Source organism: Pongo abelii, chromosome 8 (genome assembly GCF_028885655.2).
Source record: "Pongo abelii isolate AG06213 chromosome 8, NHGRI_mPonAbe1-v2.0_pri, whole genome shotgun sequence".
Lineage (NCBI taxonomy): Eukaryota > Metazoa > Chordata > Mammalia > Primates > Hominidae > Pongo > Pongo abelii.
Window position 1 is genome coordinate 55,705,396 of NC_071993.2, and position 23,372 is coordinate 55,728,767.

Below are 23,372 nucleotides of genomic sequence, written 5' to 3' on the forward strand. Positions count from 1 at the left end.
AACTCCCTCTGCCTCCCTGACAGATTGATCCACCAGCAAGTCCTGGCATCTCTTCCCCTAAGGTCCATCCCAACCCCACCCTCACCCCCAATTCTCTGCCTCTTTGCTGCCAGCACTCCACCTGGGCCACGCTCACTTCCTGCTTGGACTGCAGCATGGATGCTGCAGGGACTCCAGAGGCTGCAGAGGGATGCTAGCATGCCGTGACTCATTTGAAAGTCACAATAGCACTGATATTTTTATTTCCAACTGCCTAGCTTGTCTGCCTCTCAGCTGTTTTCCAACTTTGACGATGGAAAGGTTGCATCTTCAGGCTCTGTTCAGCTCAGCCTCCCTCTGTCTAAGCAACCCTGCCTGCTTAGAAAGGAGTTTTATTAACTCCTCCAAACCTACATTTATTTCCTAAAATTGCATGATATGTGTACTTTCAACACACAGAGAAGGACACCCATACATACACATATTTGTTTGTATATTAATTTGTATAGATTCAATTTAAACACACTTTTAACTATATAGATTGATACATATATAGATGATTTTTAATTTGTTGACCTTGCCAGATAACCCTCTCCCGTCTCACCTTCCCCTCCTTCCCGTACTGAATCCTGGAGGCCCTAAACCATATCCACTTCATTAGATCCTGACTGGCTGCAGCCATCTGCGACCTGCTTCCCTGTGCAGGTTGACTCTTCCTCCTGACATTTGAGAACCATTTGTCCCCTTCCCTTAGGGCATGATGTTCTCCATGCTATGGTGGGCTGTGATGGGGGAAGCTGTATGTGTCCTAGGGTCCCAGAACTTACAAGGCTGGGAGGATGGAGCTTAGTCCAGACTCTGGCCTCTGCTAGCATACTGTCAAACCACAGGGTGAGGCAACCATGCTGGAATGGCCCTGACTCGCAAGGCTACACTGCAAACCCAATGGCTTGTTAGGACTCCTTTCAGTCACTTCCAAGAGCTACTGCCCATTGGACCCTGCATCCCCAGGAGCTGCTCTTATGGAGAGGAGCTGTCGCGGGGGTCTTCAGAGAGCTTCCAATAGGACTAGAAGGACATCCAGAAGGAAGATATTAAGCTGGGTTTGGAGTGTAAGCCAGGGAGACCTCAATGTCAGGGCCTCCTGCCCATCTGCCTCCCAGATGATGTCAGCCTTTATGACCCAAGGAGAGGACACTGGCCTTCAGCATAATTCTCTCTGTTCTTCACTTGGGAAACCTTGTGTGGGGCTAAAACAAAACCAGAGTCCAGTGGTGGTGTTGGGAAAATATTTCATGAGGTGGGGTCGGGGAGAGAACACCAAGGTTTTGCTGTGTGTACAGAAGGTAAAACGATGGCTGAGATTCCAGGAGCATTCACCTTCAGTTCACAAGTGTTTCTGCCATTCACAAACCAGATGTCTTAATTAAAATGCTGCTAAAGGAAGCAAATCAATTAGCAGATCCCATACAAGATGGTTTATTTCATCCTACACACAGAAAATTGCTTATGAGTATCACATTACCGCTCTTGGTTATCAGTTAACAAAGGCTGCTAATGAACAGCATCGTTATCAAGTTGGGTAAGAGACGCCCTGGGAGTCCAGACAAATTATGACAACACAGCACTTTGTTGTGAAATATAGCTCATCTTTCATCACACACAAGGAGGGAAACCCAGTCTGAGAGATTTCCTGGAAAGTGGAAAGGCAAAGAATATTCCGTGATGTGATCCCAGAAATACAGGGTTAATATTACAAGGGAGAGAAATGCTCATGGGGCCTTAGCCTGATGGCAATTGTAGAATGGCGTGGCTTTCCTCAGCCTCTACCAGTCATGTCTTTTATGCAACAGCCATGCACATTGTAATAATAACCACAAAATAATTGTATAAGGAGAAAAATAATAACTGACATTCATGGCCCTCTGCAAGGCACAGCATCTGCTTTCTCATTTGGTCCTTCGTTGGTTCCATCCTTTGAAGGTCTGAGAACAGCAGGCCCATTCCATGAACACCAAAGCCCTTCCTACCACGCCAGCCCAGACTGCCATTTCTCCTCCAGAAGGCCAGCATTCATCATCGATAGGGCTAGAGACCATCCCGGAGTCCCCACGTTTCAGGACTCCCGAATCTTCACATAGTCTGTCTTTAAGAAGGAATCTCCTGGCAGCTAAGAGGGTGAAGCTAATCGTTCTACAAATTACTGCTAACTGTTGATAAGACGGCAGTGCGTAGGAAGCTGTGTGTTGGGTCGGATTCCCCTTTTCATGAGCCATTTTCTGTGGTAGGTTCCACGGACATGGACACCATGCCCTCATGGAAGCGTGAACAGCTCCAACACAGGGTGAAGTTTTTGGTGTCCACCTTCTTCTACTTCAGGCTAAATTGCTCAATCCTTCCTCTGTGCAGTCTGCTTCTTCCAGAAGAGGCATGATATTTTCCTTCAGGACAGAGGCACTGTATATTCTATTCCTTCTATTATTTGCCTCCAATATTCAGTCCATGTGAAAGTTCATTACCAGCCTTGGGTGTTGGATGCAGAACATCCTGAGATGTTAACCATGGGCCATTTTCCACGGGGCTAGAACACCTCTTCATGTCACTGCTTGCCTACAGCTCAATCACCTGTGCATCTCTGGAAAGGAAGAGAACCATCTGAAAGACTTATTGAGAGAGCAACTATGCTCTAATTATTGCATGTGTTTATGCAATTCACACAATTAAAGAGGTATAAAAGCTCATCAGCAAAGCCTGCAAGGTGGGACACTTCCTTGCGCAACATAGAAAGGAACCTGAAGGCCAGTGGCTTCTGGGTAAAGGGGAGAGCTCAACCTGGAAGTTGTTTTCTGCCTGCCAAACCCAAGGCAAACAAAACTTCATCCACTTTGATGACAAAAAGAGAAGTCATTCCTCGAGGTTAATAGGCATATTTTGGGAAACTTCTCACTTTCTGTAGTTGGTGAATTTGCACAGATCTGGCCAGATGCTACAAGGAACAAGGTAGATAGACCTATGAGAATGGAACTGGAAAATAATGCCTTCACATCTGAACTACAAGCTGTTACAGAGGGTGAGACTTCTCCGTACTTGGTGTACCAGCTTTGATGAAAGGGAAGGGCAGCATAGGTGTCTAAAAAAGGGGAACATGGAAGAGAAGATGAGTCAACAAACCAAACTCAGATACAATAGAATGTGGACTGAAAGTAGGATGCAGACCCTGCGAAGGGCCTCACTTATACCTCCATGCCTTGAGACCAAATTTACACCCTCACTGTAGTTTCACACAGACATCTAGAATATAATAGAATGGTATATAGGCTTACAGTGAATGATGCAAAATTGTGTATGACTTTCCATTGTGTATATTCAGTCACAATCTCCTGACAGCTAAGAACTCCTCATGAGAGATGGGGCAGCAACAGCAGGAAGGCGGGACAGAGTGAAGCATCTTTGGGACAAGCCACGTCAAAGGCCATAAAACAGACAGCACATACTTGACTACCCCATATTTGAGGACCAAGGACACAGGTAATGGTCAGGGATATAGAGCTTGATGGCAGTAGAACCAACGTTAAAGATAAGAAAGACATTGGAAACCAGCAAGATATGGTGAGAGGAAGTGGTGAGAAAAGTAAAGGGAGGGATTCCAAGCAAGGGCCTCAAATGCCATCACGGGTTTTTTTCTCCTTCAAAAGCTGGAAGTTCCAGAGGAACATGGGGTTTAGAGGCCCAGAAGCTGAGCAGAGGGTTCATCCTTCCTAGTGTCTTTAACAAGCCCTGCATTAAAAGGTCCCTTCAGGTGTTGATAAGGAAGGGATCTAAAGAAGTTGGAGTTAGCCAGGTTTGCACTTGAGATATCAATGCCCAGAGTAGATGCGCAGCCCAAGAGAGCAGCCTCCTCCCATCCCTGGCTGCCCTGAACAGAAGAAGGGGCACTGCTGAGCTACCTCATGTATGAAGTTGTTCTCTGACAGGTAGTGATACCTCTGCAGATGGGTGTGTCACCAGCCACCAGAGAGCCAGGCACGATCTGGAGAAAACAAGACAAGGCTGGCAGAGTCTAGGGTAGCATCTGCTGGCTGGACTAGTAGGTGAATTAGGCTGCATGGTACTCCGGGTTGGCATCATGAGAAACAGCAAGAGAGTGTTGCATACCATGTGATTTAGTGGCTACTTAACCCAAATCTTTGACCACATCCTCCAAGAATCACATAGACCAACAAAGAGAGAAAGAAACAAAAAGAAACAAAAGTAAAACTAATAATGAGGATGCCTATACATTCTGGTTAGCCCCAGGGTTCATCTGTTTAGGATACATTTATGCCTGCTAATACTGAAAAAATATCTTTGGCAAAATCCAACACATATTTCTGGTTTTTAAAACTCAGTAAAATAGGAACTGATGAATACTCCTTAACATGATAAGATATGTGTGCTTCAGCCCTAGAGCCAGCATGTTACTTGATGGACACCACTAGTGGATTTCTCATCAAAGTCTGGCAGAGGCATGTTGTATGCACACTTTTCCCACTATTATTTAACATTGATGTTTTTAGCCAATGCAATCAGAGAGGAGAAAACAAAGGCATATGAATTGGGAAAGAAGATCTATATTTTGGCAGATGACATAATATCGTAAAAACTCAAGGAACGGAGAAGAAAACAGAGACAAATAATAAAAGCATTCAACAAGGCAACCCCTATAATGCTAACATAATCCCCCAAAATCAAAATACAATCAATGACCAGGTAGGAGACATAATGGCAAAAACTCCATTTTGAAAGCAGCAAAGGCAAAATACTTAGGAATAAATATCACAAAAAATACGACAATCTTATAAGAGTAAAATCTGAAAACTCTCCTGAAACACACAAAAACAGAAACACACAAAATCAGATAATTTTTTATGAAAAAATTATCTCTTTTCCATGGAGAGCCACTTAACATCGTAAAGAAGTTAATCATCTTTAACTTAATATGTAAATGTAATGCAACCCCAATTTAAATACCAGGATGTTTGCTTCTTTTTTTTTTTCTGTGTGCTATTTTTATTTTCTTTGCTTTGGTCTATACAAAAACCCAATAACCAAAAACACAAAGCAATCATCATAAAATTCTCCACTGGGACCTCCCCCAGCCCCCACACCATGAAATATTTTTGTTTGTGTGGAAAGATTCTGAAGTTGATTCTAAAGTTCATATGGAAAAATAAATATGCAAGAATAGCTGGAATAAAATAGCAAGATTGTCCCCTGCAAAGGAAGCACAACGTGTGTGTGGGTGGAGGGAACCAGCACCACCAGAAGGTAGAGCACACCAGGAAGCCTCTGTAGGCTCAGCCTCTCTAGGAAGCTCTCAGCACATGAATAACCACAAAGATCAATGGAGAATAAAGTCTAGAAATACCCTAGTACGCACAGAAATTTAGAACATTATGAAAGTGGCAAATGAAACACTGGGGAAATAGGGTGGTTTTAAAAAATAGTATTGGAATAATTCAATTGCCATTTGGGAAAAAGAAAAAACTGGATCTGTAACTCATACCACACACCAGAATAAATGCCAAATGGATCAGACATCTAAGTAAACAATAAAACCATCCAAGTGCTGGAAAAAGTACATGTGCACAGATATATACATCTATATGTAAACATTTTCTAATTTTATTTTAAAAAGTGTGTCTATATAAAAGTGTTTTTAATTAAATATATTTTTGTAAAAGTATCATAGAAAGAATAAACCAGGAACTATTGAAAATAGCAACTTCAAAGCGGTAGGTAGGATCATGGTGGAGTGGACAGTTACAAGAGAAACACTTCTCTGAGTTTATCTGTTTACATAGTTTATCTCTGAATCATGTACATGACACACAATTCAGAGATAAACTGTGTAAACAAAACTATGTAAATTAAAATTTTAAAAGATTAAAACAGGAAATAGTAAAATAGAATACACACTAAAACAAGTGTTTCTGACTCTCTATCCAATTGATAGCATAACCACACAGAGAATATAATTAATTTCATTTGAACACAATACTCTGGCTATACACACCTAGAGGGCTAAATTCTAAGGGCAAAAGCCACTGCAAAGAAATGTGCAAGTTTACTGAGCAGGTCTATAGCTGTATAGTGCTCTAATTTCTGGAGGCATTTTGTGTGTATTAAGAATAGAGAAAATGAGTAAAAATATTATGTGGTTGAAAAGCAGGGTTTTTACTTTGGAGAAGGCAATCTAGACACATGGATTAGGGAAAGCTTAGGAAAAATCTTATGATATTGAGTTTGTAATTTAAATGTACATTTCCTGACTCTGCCCATTGAAAGGGCCTAGAAGCAATAACACCTCAGTAGCCCTGAGCACACATTGTGCCCAGATCTTAGTTTCTAAAAATCATTCCATAGTAAAAATTAAAATAAAATAAAAGAGAGAGAGAGAGAAACAGGGACCCTTGGGAAAATTAGACCCTTGTGCTACCCTTGGGAGCAGGACAAGGTGAGCCTGAGATATTGTATTGTCAGAAGTCTAGCGTGTGCTCAAAGTCTAATGGGGTTCTGTCTAAAGGGCACAGGGGCCACCAAGAAGTGACCTGCACTAGCCAAATTTGCAACAATTTGGGCATCAGAAAGAATCATGATGGCAATGGATTAAAATGCATTGAAGTCCACAGTAATAATCCTCAACAAAAGAAGAAGAAAGGGGAGATAGAATGAAAAGGCTTTCTTATAGATGAATGCCAGCTATTAAATATAGAAGAAATGCTGGAATTAGAAAGTCAATATTTTGTAATCACCAATGGCAATAACTGCTTCAAGCAGGATCATGAATAGATATAAAATCATTAGCTGAGTAATTGTTGGGGGTCGGGATATTCACATAGTGTCAAAGTGCCACCCCTCGTATTATTCATTCATTTCAGAGGGCAAAATTCTAATTTCTACAAATGTAGAAATCTAGTGGTCACTCCCTTAACCAAGCAAACGAAGCATCACCAACAGTGATGCAATACAACGAACGATACACAACATCACCTCATGTTATTTCCGACCAAAAACTTCAATCTGAATCTACTCTGGAGAAAACAATCAGACAAATCCAGAAAATGGGACATTGTATAAGACAACAAGGCTTAGGGACTTCTCAATCAACAATGCCTTAAGGATAAAAAGCAGAGGGGCTGTTCAATACTGAAAGAGACTTAAAAAAAGACAAAATAAATACAAATATTTTTTCTGGATTGGAAAATAGCACAATAAAAAATAGAGCAATAAAAGATACTTCTGAAATAACCACAGAAATTTAAATATGGACTGTATAATAGATTATATTAAATTAGCATTAATTTTCTTAGGAGTGGTCATTGTATTGTGATTATATACAATAGGAGATACAATTGTGCTGTATTCAGGGGTGAAATATCATGATATCTACACTAATTTGCAAGTAGATCAGTCAAAAAAGGCTTACGTACACAAAGATAAAGCAAAGGGGGCACCGTGTCAGTGAGTGACCCTAGGTGAAGGGTGTATTTTTTTTATTGTCCCTTTCTTTCAACTTTTCTTTGGATTTGAACATTTTTCATAAAGCAGGAGAGTGAGGTCAAGAGATTGCCCCAGGCTTGTGTGACCATCCTGGGCTGGTCAGACAGGGAGCAAATTCTCAGTGGGTTTGGCACATGCACGGGGAATGAGGTGAGGAAAAGCCAAGCTGGGGAATGTGGATTGTGAAATGATGATTCTCAAAACCCTGGTGAAGATGCCTTCATTCCTAGGAGTCTTCATCCATAGGCTCATTCAGTCAGGGGTCCAAGATTCTGTCCCCTTCTGTAGACCGGCCCTCCACATACGGGCTTCGTCCTGAGACCCCAAAGCAGCACTGAGATGCAAATACCCAGCCAAACTGATAGCATGATGACATGAAGAGATGTTTGGGAATTTTTTTCACCAAATGGACTAAATTGGCTAATTATTAGATTTGACACTATCATAGGATAGGTCTTGGAGAATGAAAAAAAATTTACCTATCCCATTTTCTCAGCTCTAACTGGGCAAATGCCCCACAGCTTCATGTTAAATCTTGCCAAGTACCACCACGTCCCAAGGTGATGCTGATTCCTGGTCTCACAGCTGTCCTGGCATGAGGGCTCCTGGCCATGGCCATGGTTGCCCGTCCCACGTGGCCAGGGGAGGGAGAGGTCATGCCAAAAACCCATGCAGCCCCATGGGGCAGAGACTGCCTGTCCTTTTAAGACAAGTGATCACTCTTACAACTCACCTTTTGGAGAAGTTGTGGTTTTGCCTGCAAAACAAAATAAAAGGGTGTTCATTGCCTAAGCCTTAGAAGACAGAAAGACAGTGCAAAACTTGCTGCAGGAGAGTGGCTTGCTGTCATTAGCTTGCTCTTTTGGGTCTGACTTCCTCATGACTCAGCCTGACTCCATCTAGTGTTAGTTTTGGAAACTCGAATCCTTCTTCTCCTCTCTGAAAGTCCCTCTATTTGCAGAGGAGCTCTGTTACGATACCTGCCAAGAACAGCTCCCCGCACGTGGTGAGGGCGATGTATTAATTATCAGGGGTATAAATTCTCATCCAGCCATTGCCTCCCAGCCTCCCTCTCTCCTGGCCTTTATTTCTTGCCTCCCTCACCCACCTGCTTCCTCTAGCATCCCTTCATGTTTTTTCATGAACTTTGCTTTCAGAAAGTTCGTTGTTGAATAACTATTGGAGCCATCTTTCCTGGATTATGAAAATTGCCTTCTATAGCCCTGATAGCTCAAAATAACCCAGAACTTCCAAAAAACACATATAACAGAGACGCTCCTCTTAGATGATCATGCATAAGAACATAAAAAGCACAGTGACTGCTCATTCAGCAGTGTTTTCAAATGGGTCTGTGTTGTATTGCTCACAGCAGCATCTTCCCACACAGACGTATGTGTGTCAGAGTCCATCATGAATGACCACATGCACATACACACACATATACACAGGCAATACATGCACAGACACACACATATGCATGTGCACACACAACAGGATTAAGGATCAGGCTTTGTGAAATTTCATTCTGTGTGAAGTCCATGGCTAAGATGTCCCTGAAGCATGGTCTGCTTCAAGGTCTGGCGATTTGCAAAGCAAAGTGCCTTAACTCAAAGTCCCCCTCAATGTGTGCCAGGAATTCAAATGGTCAAGGTAGTGTCCCTGTGCTGGGTGGAGTTCCAGTACTTTAGAGCCTTCCCCGTGGTGAGAAGGGCACTGTGCTAGAATCTCCACATGTTTCAATATTCCTGACCACAGGGGCTGAGCTGGCCACAGCAGTCTGTGTCCTCTGCCTGGGTACCTAAGCACCCAGCAGAGGGCCCCTGAGGCCACGTGGTGCCAGGATCTTCACCATGGCCAACACAGCCCATCCACTCAAAACAGACTCCTCCTGCACTCCTCACCACAGATGCTACCTGGACCCACAAAGGCAACAAAGGTTCTAGGAAGTCAATCCTTCTCACCCTTACAGACTCAATCCGCGGCCTCCTCATGTCCTCCAAGAGCCCTGTGTGAAAACCTTTATAATGGCCAGTCCTCCCTGATTCCATGGTGGGAGAGGCTGACTCAGCGCCCAACCCACAGCCATCTGAGTACTGTCCTTGGGTCAGCGGGGACCGGGACACCCTCCTGGCCAGGTGCCGCAGCTGCACACTTAGGAGAACCTGTGATTGTGCCAAGCCCCCTAGGGCTAGAAGAACACAGAGCTTCCCCGAGGCAAATGCCTCTTAGGGCAGGGAGAAAGGAGGGGTGTGAAGAGCTGGCCAGCATGGAGCTCTACTCTCCCGCATCAGTGGATTTGGGGGCACTGGGAGCTGTTCAGCGTGTTTCTTCTATAAAAAAGAATGTGACAACTTCAGCCAACGTGGGTCTGGGTGTGTGTGAATATGTGTGTGTGTGTGTGTGTGAGAGAGAGAGAGAGAGAGACAGAGAGAGAGAGAGAGAGATGGGACACATGGCATCTCTGGTCCCTCAACCTGAAATATCCCCAATTCGACCACACATTTCCAAAACCCCCTGAAGCTGGTTACATGCCCTGGGTGCAGAGAATGTGACATGGCCAGCAAGAGGAGTGCTGTGTGGCCACCGGGGCCTGGACACTTCACAGGCCCACTCAATCTAAGTTGACCACACATCCCTATTTCCCTAGGACAGTCCAGGCTCACACCCATCATCCTGGTGCAACTTTTACAGAGCCTCTTCTCACTCTCACAAAGTCCTGTCTTGGATGATAAGTTATATATCCTGTCTTCTCCAGCCCAGGACCCAGTGGACTGACACAAACTTGGGGTGGGGGGATGACATGGGAGGGGACAGAGAGAAGGAGAGTGAGAGTCAGAAACAGAAGGAGAGATGGTATGCTGGGAGACAGAGTTGATGAAATGTGCTTTAATGCTTCACAATCAGAAACCACTGCTGAAAACTAGAATATCTGAAGGAGGAGAAAAAAAGTGAACTTCTCAAGAAAATCCATGTCCAGCTCATCCCAAGTTCATGACTCCATGAGGGCTGATGAGTCATGACCCACAGCCACAATGCACCATGTGTTCATCCCTCATGCAGCCATTAATCCACCCACTCCTTCAATAGACACTACTTGGAAGTTACCCAGTCCCTGGTCCCATGGAAGAACCGGAGGGTGAGACTGGGCTCTGGGTACTTTCTAAAAGCCACTATTCCTGTGTCAACCCAGACCTCTGTCCTAAATGCCAGCCACTTACTAGACATCTCCTCTATATGGAAGTGTCCAGAAACCTTTGGCTCACCATGTTCAAAAAAATATCATCTCACCCAGCTCACTGCCCAAAGCTGCTCCCCCACCAACTTCCCAAAGGGCACCTGCTCAGAGAAAACTCTGAGCTGTTCTAGATTCTTTTCTTTCCTCCAGTGGCTGTCTCAGTCCCTCATCCCAGGTCCCTGGGCCAGCTCCTCCTTAACTTTGTTCCCATCTTTCATTTTTTCCATTGCCTCCACCTGGACTTACTCCAGCAGGGCTTTGCACCGTGCCTGAGTCTCTGTCCGGGCTTCCAGCGCATCTTCCTGGCTGCAGCTGGGCCCTCCTCCATGCTACCATATAACAAAAAATATTCTATCCCTCCCCTGCTTAGAACCCATCTGTAGGTGACCAGAAGTTTCAGGACAGATTTCAGACTCCTTTGCTTAACACAAGCCCTTCTGACTGTACATGCGTAGAAACTACTTATCTCTCCAGCCCTTCCTTCCACATTGTCACATGAAACACTTGCTTCTGCCACACGGCATGTTTGTCAGCTGCAGGTTTTACCCATGATGCCTACATATACTAGGGTTCCTCTGCCTTCGTGAGCTTCTCTTAGTCCTTCCGCACGTAGCCTGAGGCTCCCCTGCACCTCCTAGTGGCTATGCAGTCCTCTGCACCCCCAAGACACATGGCAACGCTTAGCCTGCCATAGCCCTCCCGGGACCCCCACCCCCACTGTGCAGCCACCACCTGGGACCTGCCTGTCTCCCCTGTAGACTGAGGGAGATTGTCCTACTTCTCTCTCCTTGACCCCCGGCACCTAGCCCATGGCCTCATGTTCGTTTATTTATTCATTCATTCAACACATATGCAAGTATCCACTTTGTCCCTGGCACTGTGCTAAGTGCTGGGCTACGGAAGTGAAAAGGAAGACTCTACCTGCCCGGAGCTTACATTTTAGAAAAAAACCCATGCAAAATAGACAAATCAATATATCATATAGCACCAACTAGTACGAAGAATTATAAGGAAAACTAAAGCCAAGCAAAGAGAAGAGAATGGTGGCTGGAATCGAGAGGGGATTGTACCTTAAATAAGCCCCCTATGATGCAGTGGTGACACTGAAGCAGGGATTTGAAGGAAAAGAGGGGCAAGGCTTGCAGCTTTCTGGCAAAGAGCATTCCAATGACAGAAAACAGCAAGTGCAAAGGTCCCAAGGCAGGACCGTCCCTGAGGACACAGGCTCTGCGCAGAAGAGCAGGGTAACTTGATGCCAGCAGAGAAGCCCAGAAACCTGGGACTAACCACGTGTGACCTCCCAAGTGACAGGGGCTGGAGGCCTCATTCTGAATGTCAGGGGTATGCACTGAAGGGGTCTGAGCGGGGGTGGAACAGGATCTAATCCAGGCTGTGCAGAGGCAAACCCTAGTCCCTTTGACGGCTGTAGCCTGTAGCCCTCACTCTTGTGACACCTGCCCACTGGTCCAGAGGAGAAGAGAGTGTAAGGAGGGGGCCACGAGGTGCATTCTAGTCACCTAGAAAGCATGCCAGAGCACAGAGAAGGCTGGGGATGACAGGCAAGGGAGTGGCATGGCCAAGACAGGAGAGTACACGATACCCCTCCCTGACTGTGTGGGCAATGACCTTACCTTGGGGCTCTCTTCTTTAGCAGGATGGTGTCTAAACAGAGAAAGCCGGGCATTAGGAAGGGGGTCCTGTGACAAGAGGTGCAGAGCGTTCCCTAGAGCTTTCACCTCCCTCTCCTGGGTCCTCTCATTCACGGATGCCCTCGAGAGATCCGGGGCCTGGCTGCTATGTGATGAAGAGGCTGTTTCCTCCCCTTATTTGTGGGGATACACAAGGATAAGCAAACTCCAGGATAAGCAAACTCCCATGGCCTATTGAGCCCCTCGGGCGATGCACACGCCAGTATCTGGGAAGCCTCCTCCTTCCTGGCCCAGACCAGCCCCTTCTGCTCATCTTCACAGATCATAATCACATCTTCCAGAAAGACGGTGAGGCTCTGTTCTCCCCAGAAGCATCCCATGGAAAACTGCACCGTCATTGCACTGAGCCGTCTAATACAACAGAGGATGAGTCTGGGGGTGATACCCTGAGAGAAGGGATGCAAATCAGTACTGCATTTTGGGTGCCAAGGAGGCGGAGGGCTGTGCCATGGTGCACGTCAGCCAGCTCAGTTTCTATCTGAGGGGCTACTCAGTACTGCTTTGAGAAGGAGTTTCCCAATTTATGAAAAAAAAAATGCATCTTGACCCACACAGGCAGTGTCAACAGAACCTCCCACCATCCACCCACACTTAGGACCAACCTCGCTGCCTACTGGGACTGGGTTTATTTGGTTTCATCATTTGGATGAGAGAACAGAAATTTCTGTGTGAAGCCAATTTTAGTTCCTCTCCCACCTTTCTCCAGGAAATGTGATTCTCAGGACTGCCAAGAGCAACTGAAAGGAAAAGTACAGAGGGAAAGAGACACAGAAAGACAGAGAGATGGAAAGAGAGACAGAAAAAGGAGCACAAATAGAGAGACAGAGAGAGATCGAGACAGAAGAAAGAGAAACAGAGGCAAAGAGATAGAGAGACAGAAACACGGAGAGGTCACTGCCTTCCTTTACAGCCTGTTGGGCTCTGCGCTTGTGGGTTCGTTCTTGCTGTAGCCAGCACCACGGAGTGGCCCTCGGTGCCTTGCTGGGTGGGGCAGAGCCAGGCCCGAGCACCATATCCCTCACCACTGAGGCCCCCAGGCGTGCTTTTCAGGTCGGAAGAGTCTTCTTCAAATAAGTGCCTCCTAATCATGCAGATCTTCAGGGCCAGGAAGCCAGCAGATATGGCAACACCCACAGCAGTCCCGATGAGGGCGTACTTGAAATCTGAAACGCAGGGAGGAATTGAACACCGGGTTTCAGTCACCTGCAGCTCCATCTGCATTCCAGATGAGGTCCAAAGCATACATGTGGCCTTTAACACGCCACCTCCCACGGGCTGAGGCCAGCCTCACCTTCCACTCTCCCATGAGTCCCTTTGCTCCTAGCCTCTGCCTGTACCCCATCCCCTCCTTCAGAAGCACCATCCCTGGTTCCTTCAGCTGTAGAAACTGTTCCCACCTTTCAAGGCTCCCTGAAGCTCACCTGGCTACCCCTGCCCCAGATAGTGAGTGGCTCATTTCTCTGGCCGCCTGAGCCTCCTAGCCCTTCCTCACTGATCCCTTCGTTAATTCATCCACTCATCTATTGGGTGTGTGTTAATTGCCTGCTCTGTGGTGAACACTGCAGGAGAATGGATAAGGTCTGTCTGGCCTTTGAGGAGCCTGCAGTCAGCTGGGGAGGACAGGGAAGGACCTCATGACGGGAGAGGCTGGGTTGGCCTGGAGTCATGGGCATCCAGAGCCTTCTCAGAGGGTGAGGCATGCAGACTGAGCCTGGCCAGCAGATGAGGCCCTTAAGGGGCAGAGAGGCTGGAAGCTCGCAGGTGGAGAGAGGCACCGATGAGGGCTGTGAGCCTGGCAGAGCATGCTGTCAGGGCCCATGGCTGTGGGACAGGGCTCAGTGGGTGCTGGAGCCACGCATATGTGGCCCTGAGGTATCATGTCCCCTGTGTGGACGAGCTTTAATGCAAGGCCTTTCCCCCGAAATAAAGCTGTCAGCCACTCTGGGGGGCCTGGAGGTGAGGGTGCCCCTTTTCCTATGCTGACAGCAGGGAACCAATTCCAGCACTGCGGCCCTCTGCTTGCATGTCTTGGGAGCTTCCTTCCTGCCCCTGACCCTGTGCACAGAATAACATGGGCAGCCACCTACCAATTTCAGCCCCAGGGGGCTTGCCTGTTGCCAGCACTTGAGCTCCTCCTACATCTGCAAAGAAAGAAACCCCAGAGCCTGGTTAGAACAGAGCTGGCTGTGGTCCCAGCCACCCAGTCTCAGAGGCCTGGGAAAGCCTACCCCAGGTACCCCCCAGGAGCACAGAGGTAGGCTCCCAATTGCCATGGAGTGTCTTGGAGCCTTGCTGAGACATCAGAGCTCCCTTCAAAACTCAGACCAGGAACGCGCCTCCACCCAATGCAGTTCAGTCAGTTGTTCAGCACAGTTTCCAAGATCTGAACTCTGACCCAAGCCTGCTCCACAGGCTCCCCTGTGGCTCCCAAGGCCCTCCTTAATCCAGCAGGGCTTTGGTGCTTCTAGTTCCCCACACAGCCGGGGCATCTCCTGCCTCGGGGCCACACCCTCTGCCTGACCCCATCTTCTTCCCTTCCTCCTTTACCTGGTCTTGGCTCCATGCCACTTCCTCCCTGACTCCCCAGACCTGGGTGAGCTGATCCCAGTGTGCTCCATAGCCGTGGTGCTTGCCGGCCATAACTGACCATGTCAATATGTAACAACATTTATATAGCACTAGTTTGCTCCAGGCTCCGTCCTAAAATCTTCTCACATATTAACACATCAATATGTCTTCTGGCTAGTCTCACTCTGGGCTGCATGGTATAGTGTCCAGCATTTGATGCAGTGCTTGGCCCACAGGAGGCATTAATAGACATTGGTGAACGGAAGGACGGAAGGAAGGAAGGAAGGAAGGAAGGAAGGAAGGAAGGAAGGAAGGAAGGAAGGAAAGAAGGAAGGAAGGAAGGAAGGAAGGAAGGAAAGAAGGAAGGAAGGGAGGGAGGGAGGGAAGGAAAGAAAGAAGGAAAGAGAGCATGCTGTAAGGGTCCCTCACTCTTCTAGCCAGGCCTTGAAACCTTAAGACAGGAGACACTGCTCACAAACAGCGCCCTAAAATAGCAATCCAGAGGTGAGGTCCTTGGAGAGAAATGTGCACATTTATTGGCCACTTACTCTGAGATGGACATTGGGTGCGGTGCTGGCATTAATATATGTAATACTCACAGCAACAACTCTGTGAGATAAGTACTGTTATTATTGCCATTCACAAAATGAGGAACGGGAGGCATTGTGGTCTTGCTAATGTGCCCAAGAGCCAAGATAAGTGGGAAGTGGCAGGTTTGCACTGAGAGTCCAGGAAGGTCTACAGACGCGAATGTGAATCCAGTGAACTAACAGATACAACACCACCAAAACCATCAAGCCCTGGGGCTGCATGGACTTGGGCTGGGGATGGGCAAATGGTGAGATCCAAGCCTGAGTCTCATGTTCAAACTTCCAGGCAAAGGCAGGAGAGTGTGCTACCACTCCTGTTTCTCACAAAGGGAAGCAAGTGACTTCACTGGGAAAGACCAAATGGTATGATGAAGGAAGCATCATAGCAAAGATATCCTCCACCCAACCCTGTCTGCTGACCACACTCAGTGATGCCCAGAGTGGCATGGTAGGTTGGAGCTCTGCAGGGGACAGCTTTGCTCTGTGTGTGTTTGGTGGAGAGAGGGATTGTCCTGCTAGAGTTCAGAATTTTTTCCAGCAGTCTAACTTTTTAGACTGGTAAAGATTCCCCAAGCTTTTTCTAAAGCAAAAGTTCCCAGCTTTGTTCTAATCACAGATATTTTTGGAAATTCAATGACTTATCTTCTCTCTTTCCCACAGATCACAAGCCCCAAATGAGCACATTTGCTCACACACACAGACACCACTGCAAACAATATGACCCTGATTTTGTCTGTTCTCTGAAGCCCCAATCAGCTTCATTCCATTGTCTTATTGTTTTTTTTTTAAATCAATCCTGCTGCTCCAGCTAGGTTGAACGTCATTCCGGATATGGGGCAAAGGCTTATATTCAATGGAAGGCTGTGGGTGGGAGCAAATTTCCAGACTGATGCTCCCAACTCAGAGCTGTGTGTGCTACATCCTCACCCTTTCCTGGGACGGGACCCTTTCCTAACACCTCTGATCTCTCTCTGCCTTTACTGGGCAGAAGGCAGGAGGACAGGGGAGGGCAGGGCCTCGGTGGGTGGGGCCAGATCCCTGAGCCCCAGCCTCACCCCACGCCCTCCCCCTGCCACACTAGCATGTTGCTTCGTTCCCCCTCCGGTCCTCCCTTGGTGGGCATTTCTCTCACCTGCAGCATTGGCATGGAAACTTCATGCTAGCCTGAGATGAAATCCGAGCAGAGAGGAAGGAAGGAGACTCAGGTTAGAAAGGGTGAGAAAGACAGAGGTACACACAGAGACACTCAAGAGACACACTCAGGCTGTGCTTGAGTCACTCAGACCATCATTGGGAGGGAAGAGAAAGGAAGAGGAGAAAGCCCTAACGTCAAAAGGCCCCAGCCCTGGCCTTGGTTTCTCCAGCAGCATCACGGTCTCCATTCTCACCAGGCTGTCCTGCGTCCTTTCTCATTGACTTCACCCCCCAAATGTGTTGCCCTGAACTCTCGGCTCCTTCTGCCTCTCTCTGTGGCTGGGACCCCTGGCTGAGGCTCAGCTCAGCCCCAAAAAGAGGCCAGTCCCTTAGCCACCATCCTCTATGTCCCATCCTGTGTCCCCTCCAAGCTGTGAGGCTTCCCCTAATCCCTGGGCCCAAAGAGGCTCTATTTTTGGCGGTCTAACTTTGGGACTGAGTGAATTCCCACCGCCAACCCAACTCCACCACCACCTTGAGTCACTTGCAGGGAGACCAATGTGGGCAGATAACCCAGCTGTGCACTCAAACAGCCAAGGGCCCAGCCCTTCCTGCGAGCCAGCCCCACAGCCACTCGGCGGCAGCCTTTCCCCTCCTCAGGGAGGGAAATCCCTTCACGCAGCCCTCCTGTGCTTGGAGCTGTGACTCCACGCACTCATGAGCCCTTGGGTGAGGGTCCATGCTCAGCACAGCAGCCTGGCCGGCCCTGCCCCTGCATCCTGCTAGGGTCATGAGCTGGCGAGGGCCCCCTGGGCCGTAGACCCCCTGCAAGCCTCCAGCACTGGCTGATGTCCTCTGACTCTGCAAAGTAGCTGGAGGATGGCTGGCCCTAGCAGGCCTGCTTGGACATCACAGCCAGAGGTCTCTGGAGTGCCTTGGCTGCATTTAGATCTGTGGGAGACCCCAGGAGGAAGCCCACGAGGACCAGCAGGAGCTGCACTGCATTTTCTCTGTGGGAATTCTCCGAGATCTCATGCAAGAAGGAGGAGGGAGCTTGGCACCCACAGGAGAGTCCTAGGGGGCTGAGGTGAGGCTGTGTGAAGCAGGCACCCTTCTAACCTGTAGATTTGCTGAGGCCATAGTAGGCACAGTTCTGGCCAAATCTGGCTTCACCCCATCTGACTGCTACCACCGACTGTACAAGTCTGGCTGACTGCCTCCCTTGAACTGTTCACACTGGGCAGGGTCAGAGAGCCAGAACACAGCCCTTGCTGCTGCCTAGAGCAGAGAGCAGAGGGCAGAGGGCTACCTCCAGAGGGCTTGCTGAGATGCGGGGGCTTTCCACAGCCTCCACCCGTGTAGCTTCCATGTGTGGTCAGATCAGCCTCTGACCATAGGAGCTTTTCCTAATTTGCTCAAGGGCACTCGATGGGCTCTAGATTCTAGAGTTTCTGCTTTCTCCCTGATGCCCCATTTGGACCTGGTACTCTGTGCCTCCTTGACAAAATAGTGGGCTCCAGCCCCCTCACAGCTGCCATTCCCACCTCAGGCCTGCAGCACACAGATTACTCTGTAAGTGGCTCTCCCAACAGCAAGGATCCCTCTGCAAGAGTGGATGTCCCTCTGTCTTATGGTCCCCCAGAAACATGCAAGGGCATCCGCCCCAGTTCCTGGGGAGGAAGATGGCAGGGCTGCTCTACACAAGTTGAGATGAGCTATTTTGGAGAGAACTGAAGGCACGGCCTAGCTTTGCCCCATCTCACTTGGAATCTGACTTGCTGAGAGCCCATCCCTGGCATCCAGGCCTCTCTGAGCTGTCCACCTGTTGGGTCCACCCTTGATGGGGGACTGGCACTCTTTGCCACCCTTATTTGGGCAGAATCAGGCTGTGGGATTCCCAGTTGTGGGCCAGTAGGCGTGCATGCACTCAGATGTTGTTCTGTAAGTATTTGAACTAAAAATAGGGAGAGGCTGCCCTAAGTGTTTGTCAATGATGCCCGGCCATAGTCATCTTGGGACTTAAATGTTGCAGAATGGCTCCTAACTTTAGAACTGATGAATTCCAACATTCTCAGCTAGAGGAAGTGGCTTCAAATGTCTAGGACAGGCTTCCTTATTCTCCTAACAGGGCTCACACATGTAAATAAAGAGCCTACAGGGTGTTCCAGGGGGCCCCAGTGCCTAGGAGAAATCAAAGAGCAACCAGAGACCCAAGTCCCCCATGAAGGAGCTCATAGAGTGATCAGGGAGACAAGTCTTACACTGAAGAAAAGATCAGAGTGTCACAGGCAAAGCTCAGTGCCTTCTCCAAGCCTCAGTCTCACAAGCTGGAGGAAATGGGAACAGGGTGCAGGGTGGACACTGGTGCACGGCCTGCCTTCCTCTCCTGACTAGCACCTCAGTTTTCCTCTGAGCAACAAGAGGACCCACAGCCAGACCCCCAGCCAACCCTACTCACTGGGGAAAGGGCTTGTTCCACCTTCGAGCCTCTCTATGGGGATCTGAGACTTCACTATGACCTCATGATGGGTAGGAGGGAAGGATATTTGGAACCAGGAGATCTGAGTCCCCATTCTGTCACCCATTGCTCAACCAGTGGCCTTGGACCAGACACAACACAGCTCCCAGCTCAATGGCCCCATTGCACACAGAGCATGGCTGGGAAAGTCCCCAGAGGGAGTGTGTGCGCAGAGTGAGGTACAAGTGGCAGCTGCCCTTCTACAAGCAAGCACACCACCACCGGAGATGGGCATCTGCCAGTTTCTAGGGGTGATGGGCAAAGTGGGGAGCCAAGCACACCAGGAGGCACTCCACGTGACTCCCACAGGGCTGGCTCCTGGGGAATATGTGAACCCTGCCTGACAAATTAGCACATTTCTTCTTCCTGTCAACTGTGATTGGTCAACAGGTGGGGCAGAAGATCCAATTCAGACCAGTGACACCCAACGCAGAGCCTCAGGGGAAACTGAGAAGCAGGAATGTCTTCCGGAGCTGAGAGTTATGGGGCCAAGGGAGGCCTGAGTTTGCCCACTGCAGGGAGACTGCAGACTGAAGTCCCTGCTGAAGAAGGTTGAGCCCAGACAAAGTCCTAAAGAGGCTTTGAAGCCTCTGAATCCAGCTGTGCCCGAAGCACTTCTCCCTGGACTTTTGAGTCACCTGGGTAAGGAAATAGCTTCTTTTTCTTACTCTTATCTGAGCTCAGTAACTCTCATCTGCAATCAAAGGAATCCTAATGACTTCGGTAGTGGGTCCTAAGAGGGCATCACTGGAGACTGGGAGATGGGAGCAGAGAAGGCTGGCTGTGAAGGAGGAGCTAGGCCACACAGCCCCACACAAGCTGGACTGGGACTTGCGAGCCATGCAACACGCATGGCTCCTGGCCTCTGCACAGGTCGCTGCTCTCTTTGCCGCAAAGCTTTTTCCTTGTCCTTGTGGAAAGCGCTTATTTATCCTTCAAAGCCACTCCTCTGAAAGTCCCCCTTGCTCTGGTCGGTCCAGGATCATCCCTTCCATGTGTCACACCTCTCCCTCGCACTGTTGGCCCCAGTCTGTGGCTTGCTCTATGGCATGAAGGCCACAAACAACCCAGAGGAAGCTGTTTCTCCCAAGAGCAAGATGATGCATGAGAGCCCTCGGAGGCTGGACTCTTCTCCTGGGGGCTGCCGAGAAAGGCAGATGGGAGAAGTCTGAACTGAGTGTTAAGCCAGAAATGGCTTGAAGAGATAAGATCTAGTGTAAGGACTGAGTGGTACGGAGCTCAGGATCCAAGTACAGTTCAGCCACAGAGAGACAACGGGGGCAATAGCATTTCCCCTGTGGCTCTGAGACCACGTACACTGTGGTGGCTCCATCTTCCAGCCCACTGTGAGCCTTGGAGGCCCGGCTGGCACACACTCTTCTGAGCCAAGAGGCTCAGAAAAGAAATCGGATGTGTAGAGTCAAGGAAGACAGCCCAGCTATGCTTCACACAGCAGATTGATTCCGGGCTTCCCTTTTTTCATCTGAAAATGGGGATGCAGGACGCTGACATATAAAAGACTCACCAGAGACAACTCCTGCCTTTCTGCCCATTTATCCTGTGGCTCCCTGCAATGTTAGTGGACCCTGGGGTCAGAGTGAAACACAAGTTATACTTTTGAAATTTAGCTGGCTTGGGTGATATGGGTGCTGGCGGGCCCTGCCCCTGCCTCAGGGCTCACAAATGGGTCTGCTTCTCAGGCACTCCACAGGGCTGTTTGAAAGTGGAAATGAAGCGCACCTACCCCAAGTGCAATAGCACCTGTTCAGCCCTCTCCCAATCAGAATGCAGGGGCATAGGTGCATGGGCCTTGGCTACACAGTCCTCCTACTTCCAGCATCACTTAGCTCTTGCCGGAGTCTAGACCCTTCTAGACCATGACTTGCAGAAACCTCAGAGTCCCCATCTCAAACCCCGGAACCACCTGAGATTTCTCTTCCTCAATCACCTTCCAGTCTTATCAGAGCATGACTCTAAACAGGATGTCTGCTGACCCCTCCCATGCCTGTTTGTGGTCCTTGCTTTCTGTGCAAGGAACTAGGCTAGGGCAGAACCCAAACCTACCTGGCAACGCTGTACAAAAAGGGACACACAGGAAAAAGGTGTGCAAAGCAGTGGTGGGGGGTGGTGTGATGGGGACTCTGGGAGCTTTTAGACAACTCCTTGATTTCCATGGACCGCCCCCCATCCACGGAAAGGCAACACGTGTGGTGTCAGAGCAGACCACTTGCTTGGCAACTCCAGCTCAGGACCCCTGGGACCCTGATGCTAAGGCTTCTGGAAGACAGTCAGTGATTAAGGAATTCCACACACGGTGGTCCCTGCTAATGCGTGAAAGTACAGTGATTAGCCAGCCAGGTGGCCCAAGGTGGGCAGCTAACCCAGCCTGGGGGTGTCATAGAAACTTCCCCGGAGAGATCATTATTTAAATTAAAAACAAAAGGACCAGTTGGAGCTAATAAAGTCTCGGTGAGGTGGTATCAGGGACTGGAATGGAACGTGCCCAGACAGGGAATGTGACCAGGCAGAGGACAAGGTACAAGCAAAGGCCAGGCGATTCAAGAAGGTACAGAGGGCTTGAGAGCTAAAGAAGGAAGCTGAGCAGGGTCAGAGCAGCTGGGGATACTGGCATAAGATGTGGCCGGCACTGTGGACAGATAAGGTTTTCAGACAAGCAGAGGGGAGAGTCCTGTGGCCACTCCACTCTCAAAGATGGGAGTGCTTGGCCACTCATATCTTGCCTGCTACAATGCCTCTGTGCCTTTTCCCCTCGCCGCACGCCACCCTGGGCAGGAACTAGAAGCAGGAGGCCACGGAGGGCCATGCAGAGGCCACCCCAGGCTGAAATGCACCAGGGAGCTTGCCTCTAGCTTCCAGAAATAGCATCATAATTAAGAGGGAAGGAATAACAGTGGGTGACCAGGAGGTATCAAAACTGGTGCCCACTTTGTTTTTCTTGAGCACTCTTTGCTAATTAATTCTTAAAGATTCACACAGTGGGATTAAAACACTCAGCTCACAGAAGCCAAACTGATCAATACCTTTTCAGGCTAATGGAGGGGTGGAGGCGGGAAGCTGGCCTGGGCCTGAACCAGGGCTAGGAACTCCTCCAAGGGGGCAGGGCACCCCCCTGGGTGTCCCAGGTCCATTCTGACCAGGGGTGGTGACACACGTGAGCACTGAGCCACACCTGGGAAGGGGCTGCTGAAGCCTTGAGGAAGACGGGGGTTCTGGAACAAGGAGGAGCCTGAGGCCGTCGTGGTTGGGTGGACAGTGGTATCCAGGGAGGGCCAGATCAGAGGCCCCACAGCCAGACACCCAGCCAACCCTACTCAATGGGGAAAGGACTTGCCCCACCTTTGAGCCTCTCTTTGGGGATCTGAAACCTCACCATGACCCCCACGGTGGGTGGGAGGGAAGGGTATTTGAAACCAAGAGATCTGAGTCCCCATTCTGCCACCCATTGCTCAGCCTGTGGCCTTGGACCAGACATAACATGGCTCCCAGCTCAGTGGCCCCATTGCACACAGAGCATGGCTGGACAAGTCCCCGGAAGGAGTGTGTGCACAGAGTGAGGTGCAGGCAGCAGCTGCCCTTCCACAAGCAAACACGCCACCACCTGAGACGGGTGTCTGCCACTTTCCTAGGGGCCATGAGTGAAATGGGGAGCCAAGCACACCGGGAGGCGCTCTGGGAAGGTGCTCAGGTCAGAAAAGAGGTGGCGCTCCCCAGCAAGGGCACAAGTCTCTGCTGTTTCGAGAAATGGCCAAACCAAGGCCTCCCATAGCCTGTACAATCCCAGTGAAGAGGGGCCTGGCCACTTGATGTTGGTGCTTCAGACCAGAACAGGCCTGTTTGCAGGAGCAATTCTCAGGGCATGCCTTGCAGAGACAGCAGGGGAGGCTGGAAGCCGTGCAGAATAACTAATTAATGATGGTAAAGTATTGTGGAAGAGGAAAGTGTTGCATAACCGCTAAGTGGTGGGGTTATTATTATTCATGCAATATTCATACTGTGCTCTTCAGCCTCTGGGAAGCATTGCTCTGGAGTCCCGAGGGACCTGACCGAGGGGAGTGCACATCCAGGGAGCGGGGCTG

The 23,372-nt window shown here is 49.0% G+C and overlaps 1 protein-coding gene across 3 annotated transcripts in view; it reads right to left on the bottom strand.

Annotated features, from left to right (window-relative positions):
* Positions 1-1,434: 1,434 nt before the first annotated feature.
* The window catches only part of TMEM273 (transmembrane protein 273), a 33,694-nt gene continuing 11,756 nt past the window's right edge, over positions 1,435-23,372 (bottom strand). Inside the window, exons 2-7 of one of the 3 annotated variants that reach the window (XM_024253806.3) lie at positions 14,553-14,606; positions 13,488-13,628; positions 12,388-12,418; positions 11,827-11,983; positions 8,255-8,278; positions 1,435-2,614 (exon numbers count right to left, since the gene is read on the bottom strand). In XM_024253806.3, the coding sequence (XP_024109574.3) occupies positions 2,597-2,614; positions 8,255-8,278; positions 11,827-11,983; positions 12,388-12,418; positions 13,488-13,628; positions 14,553-14,606 (425 nt within the window). In that variant the 3' untranslated portion in view covers positions 1,435-2,596. Of the gene's footprint in view, positions 2,615-2,896; positions 2,966-8,254; positions 8,279-11,826; positions 11,984-12,387; positions 12,419-13,487; positions 13,629-14,552; positions 14,607-23,372 lie in introns of those variants that run through there. The other 2 variants (XM_024253805.3, XM_024253811.3) reach the window with 2 other exon arrangements.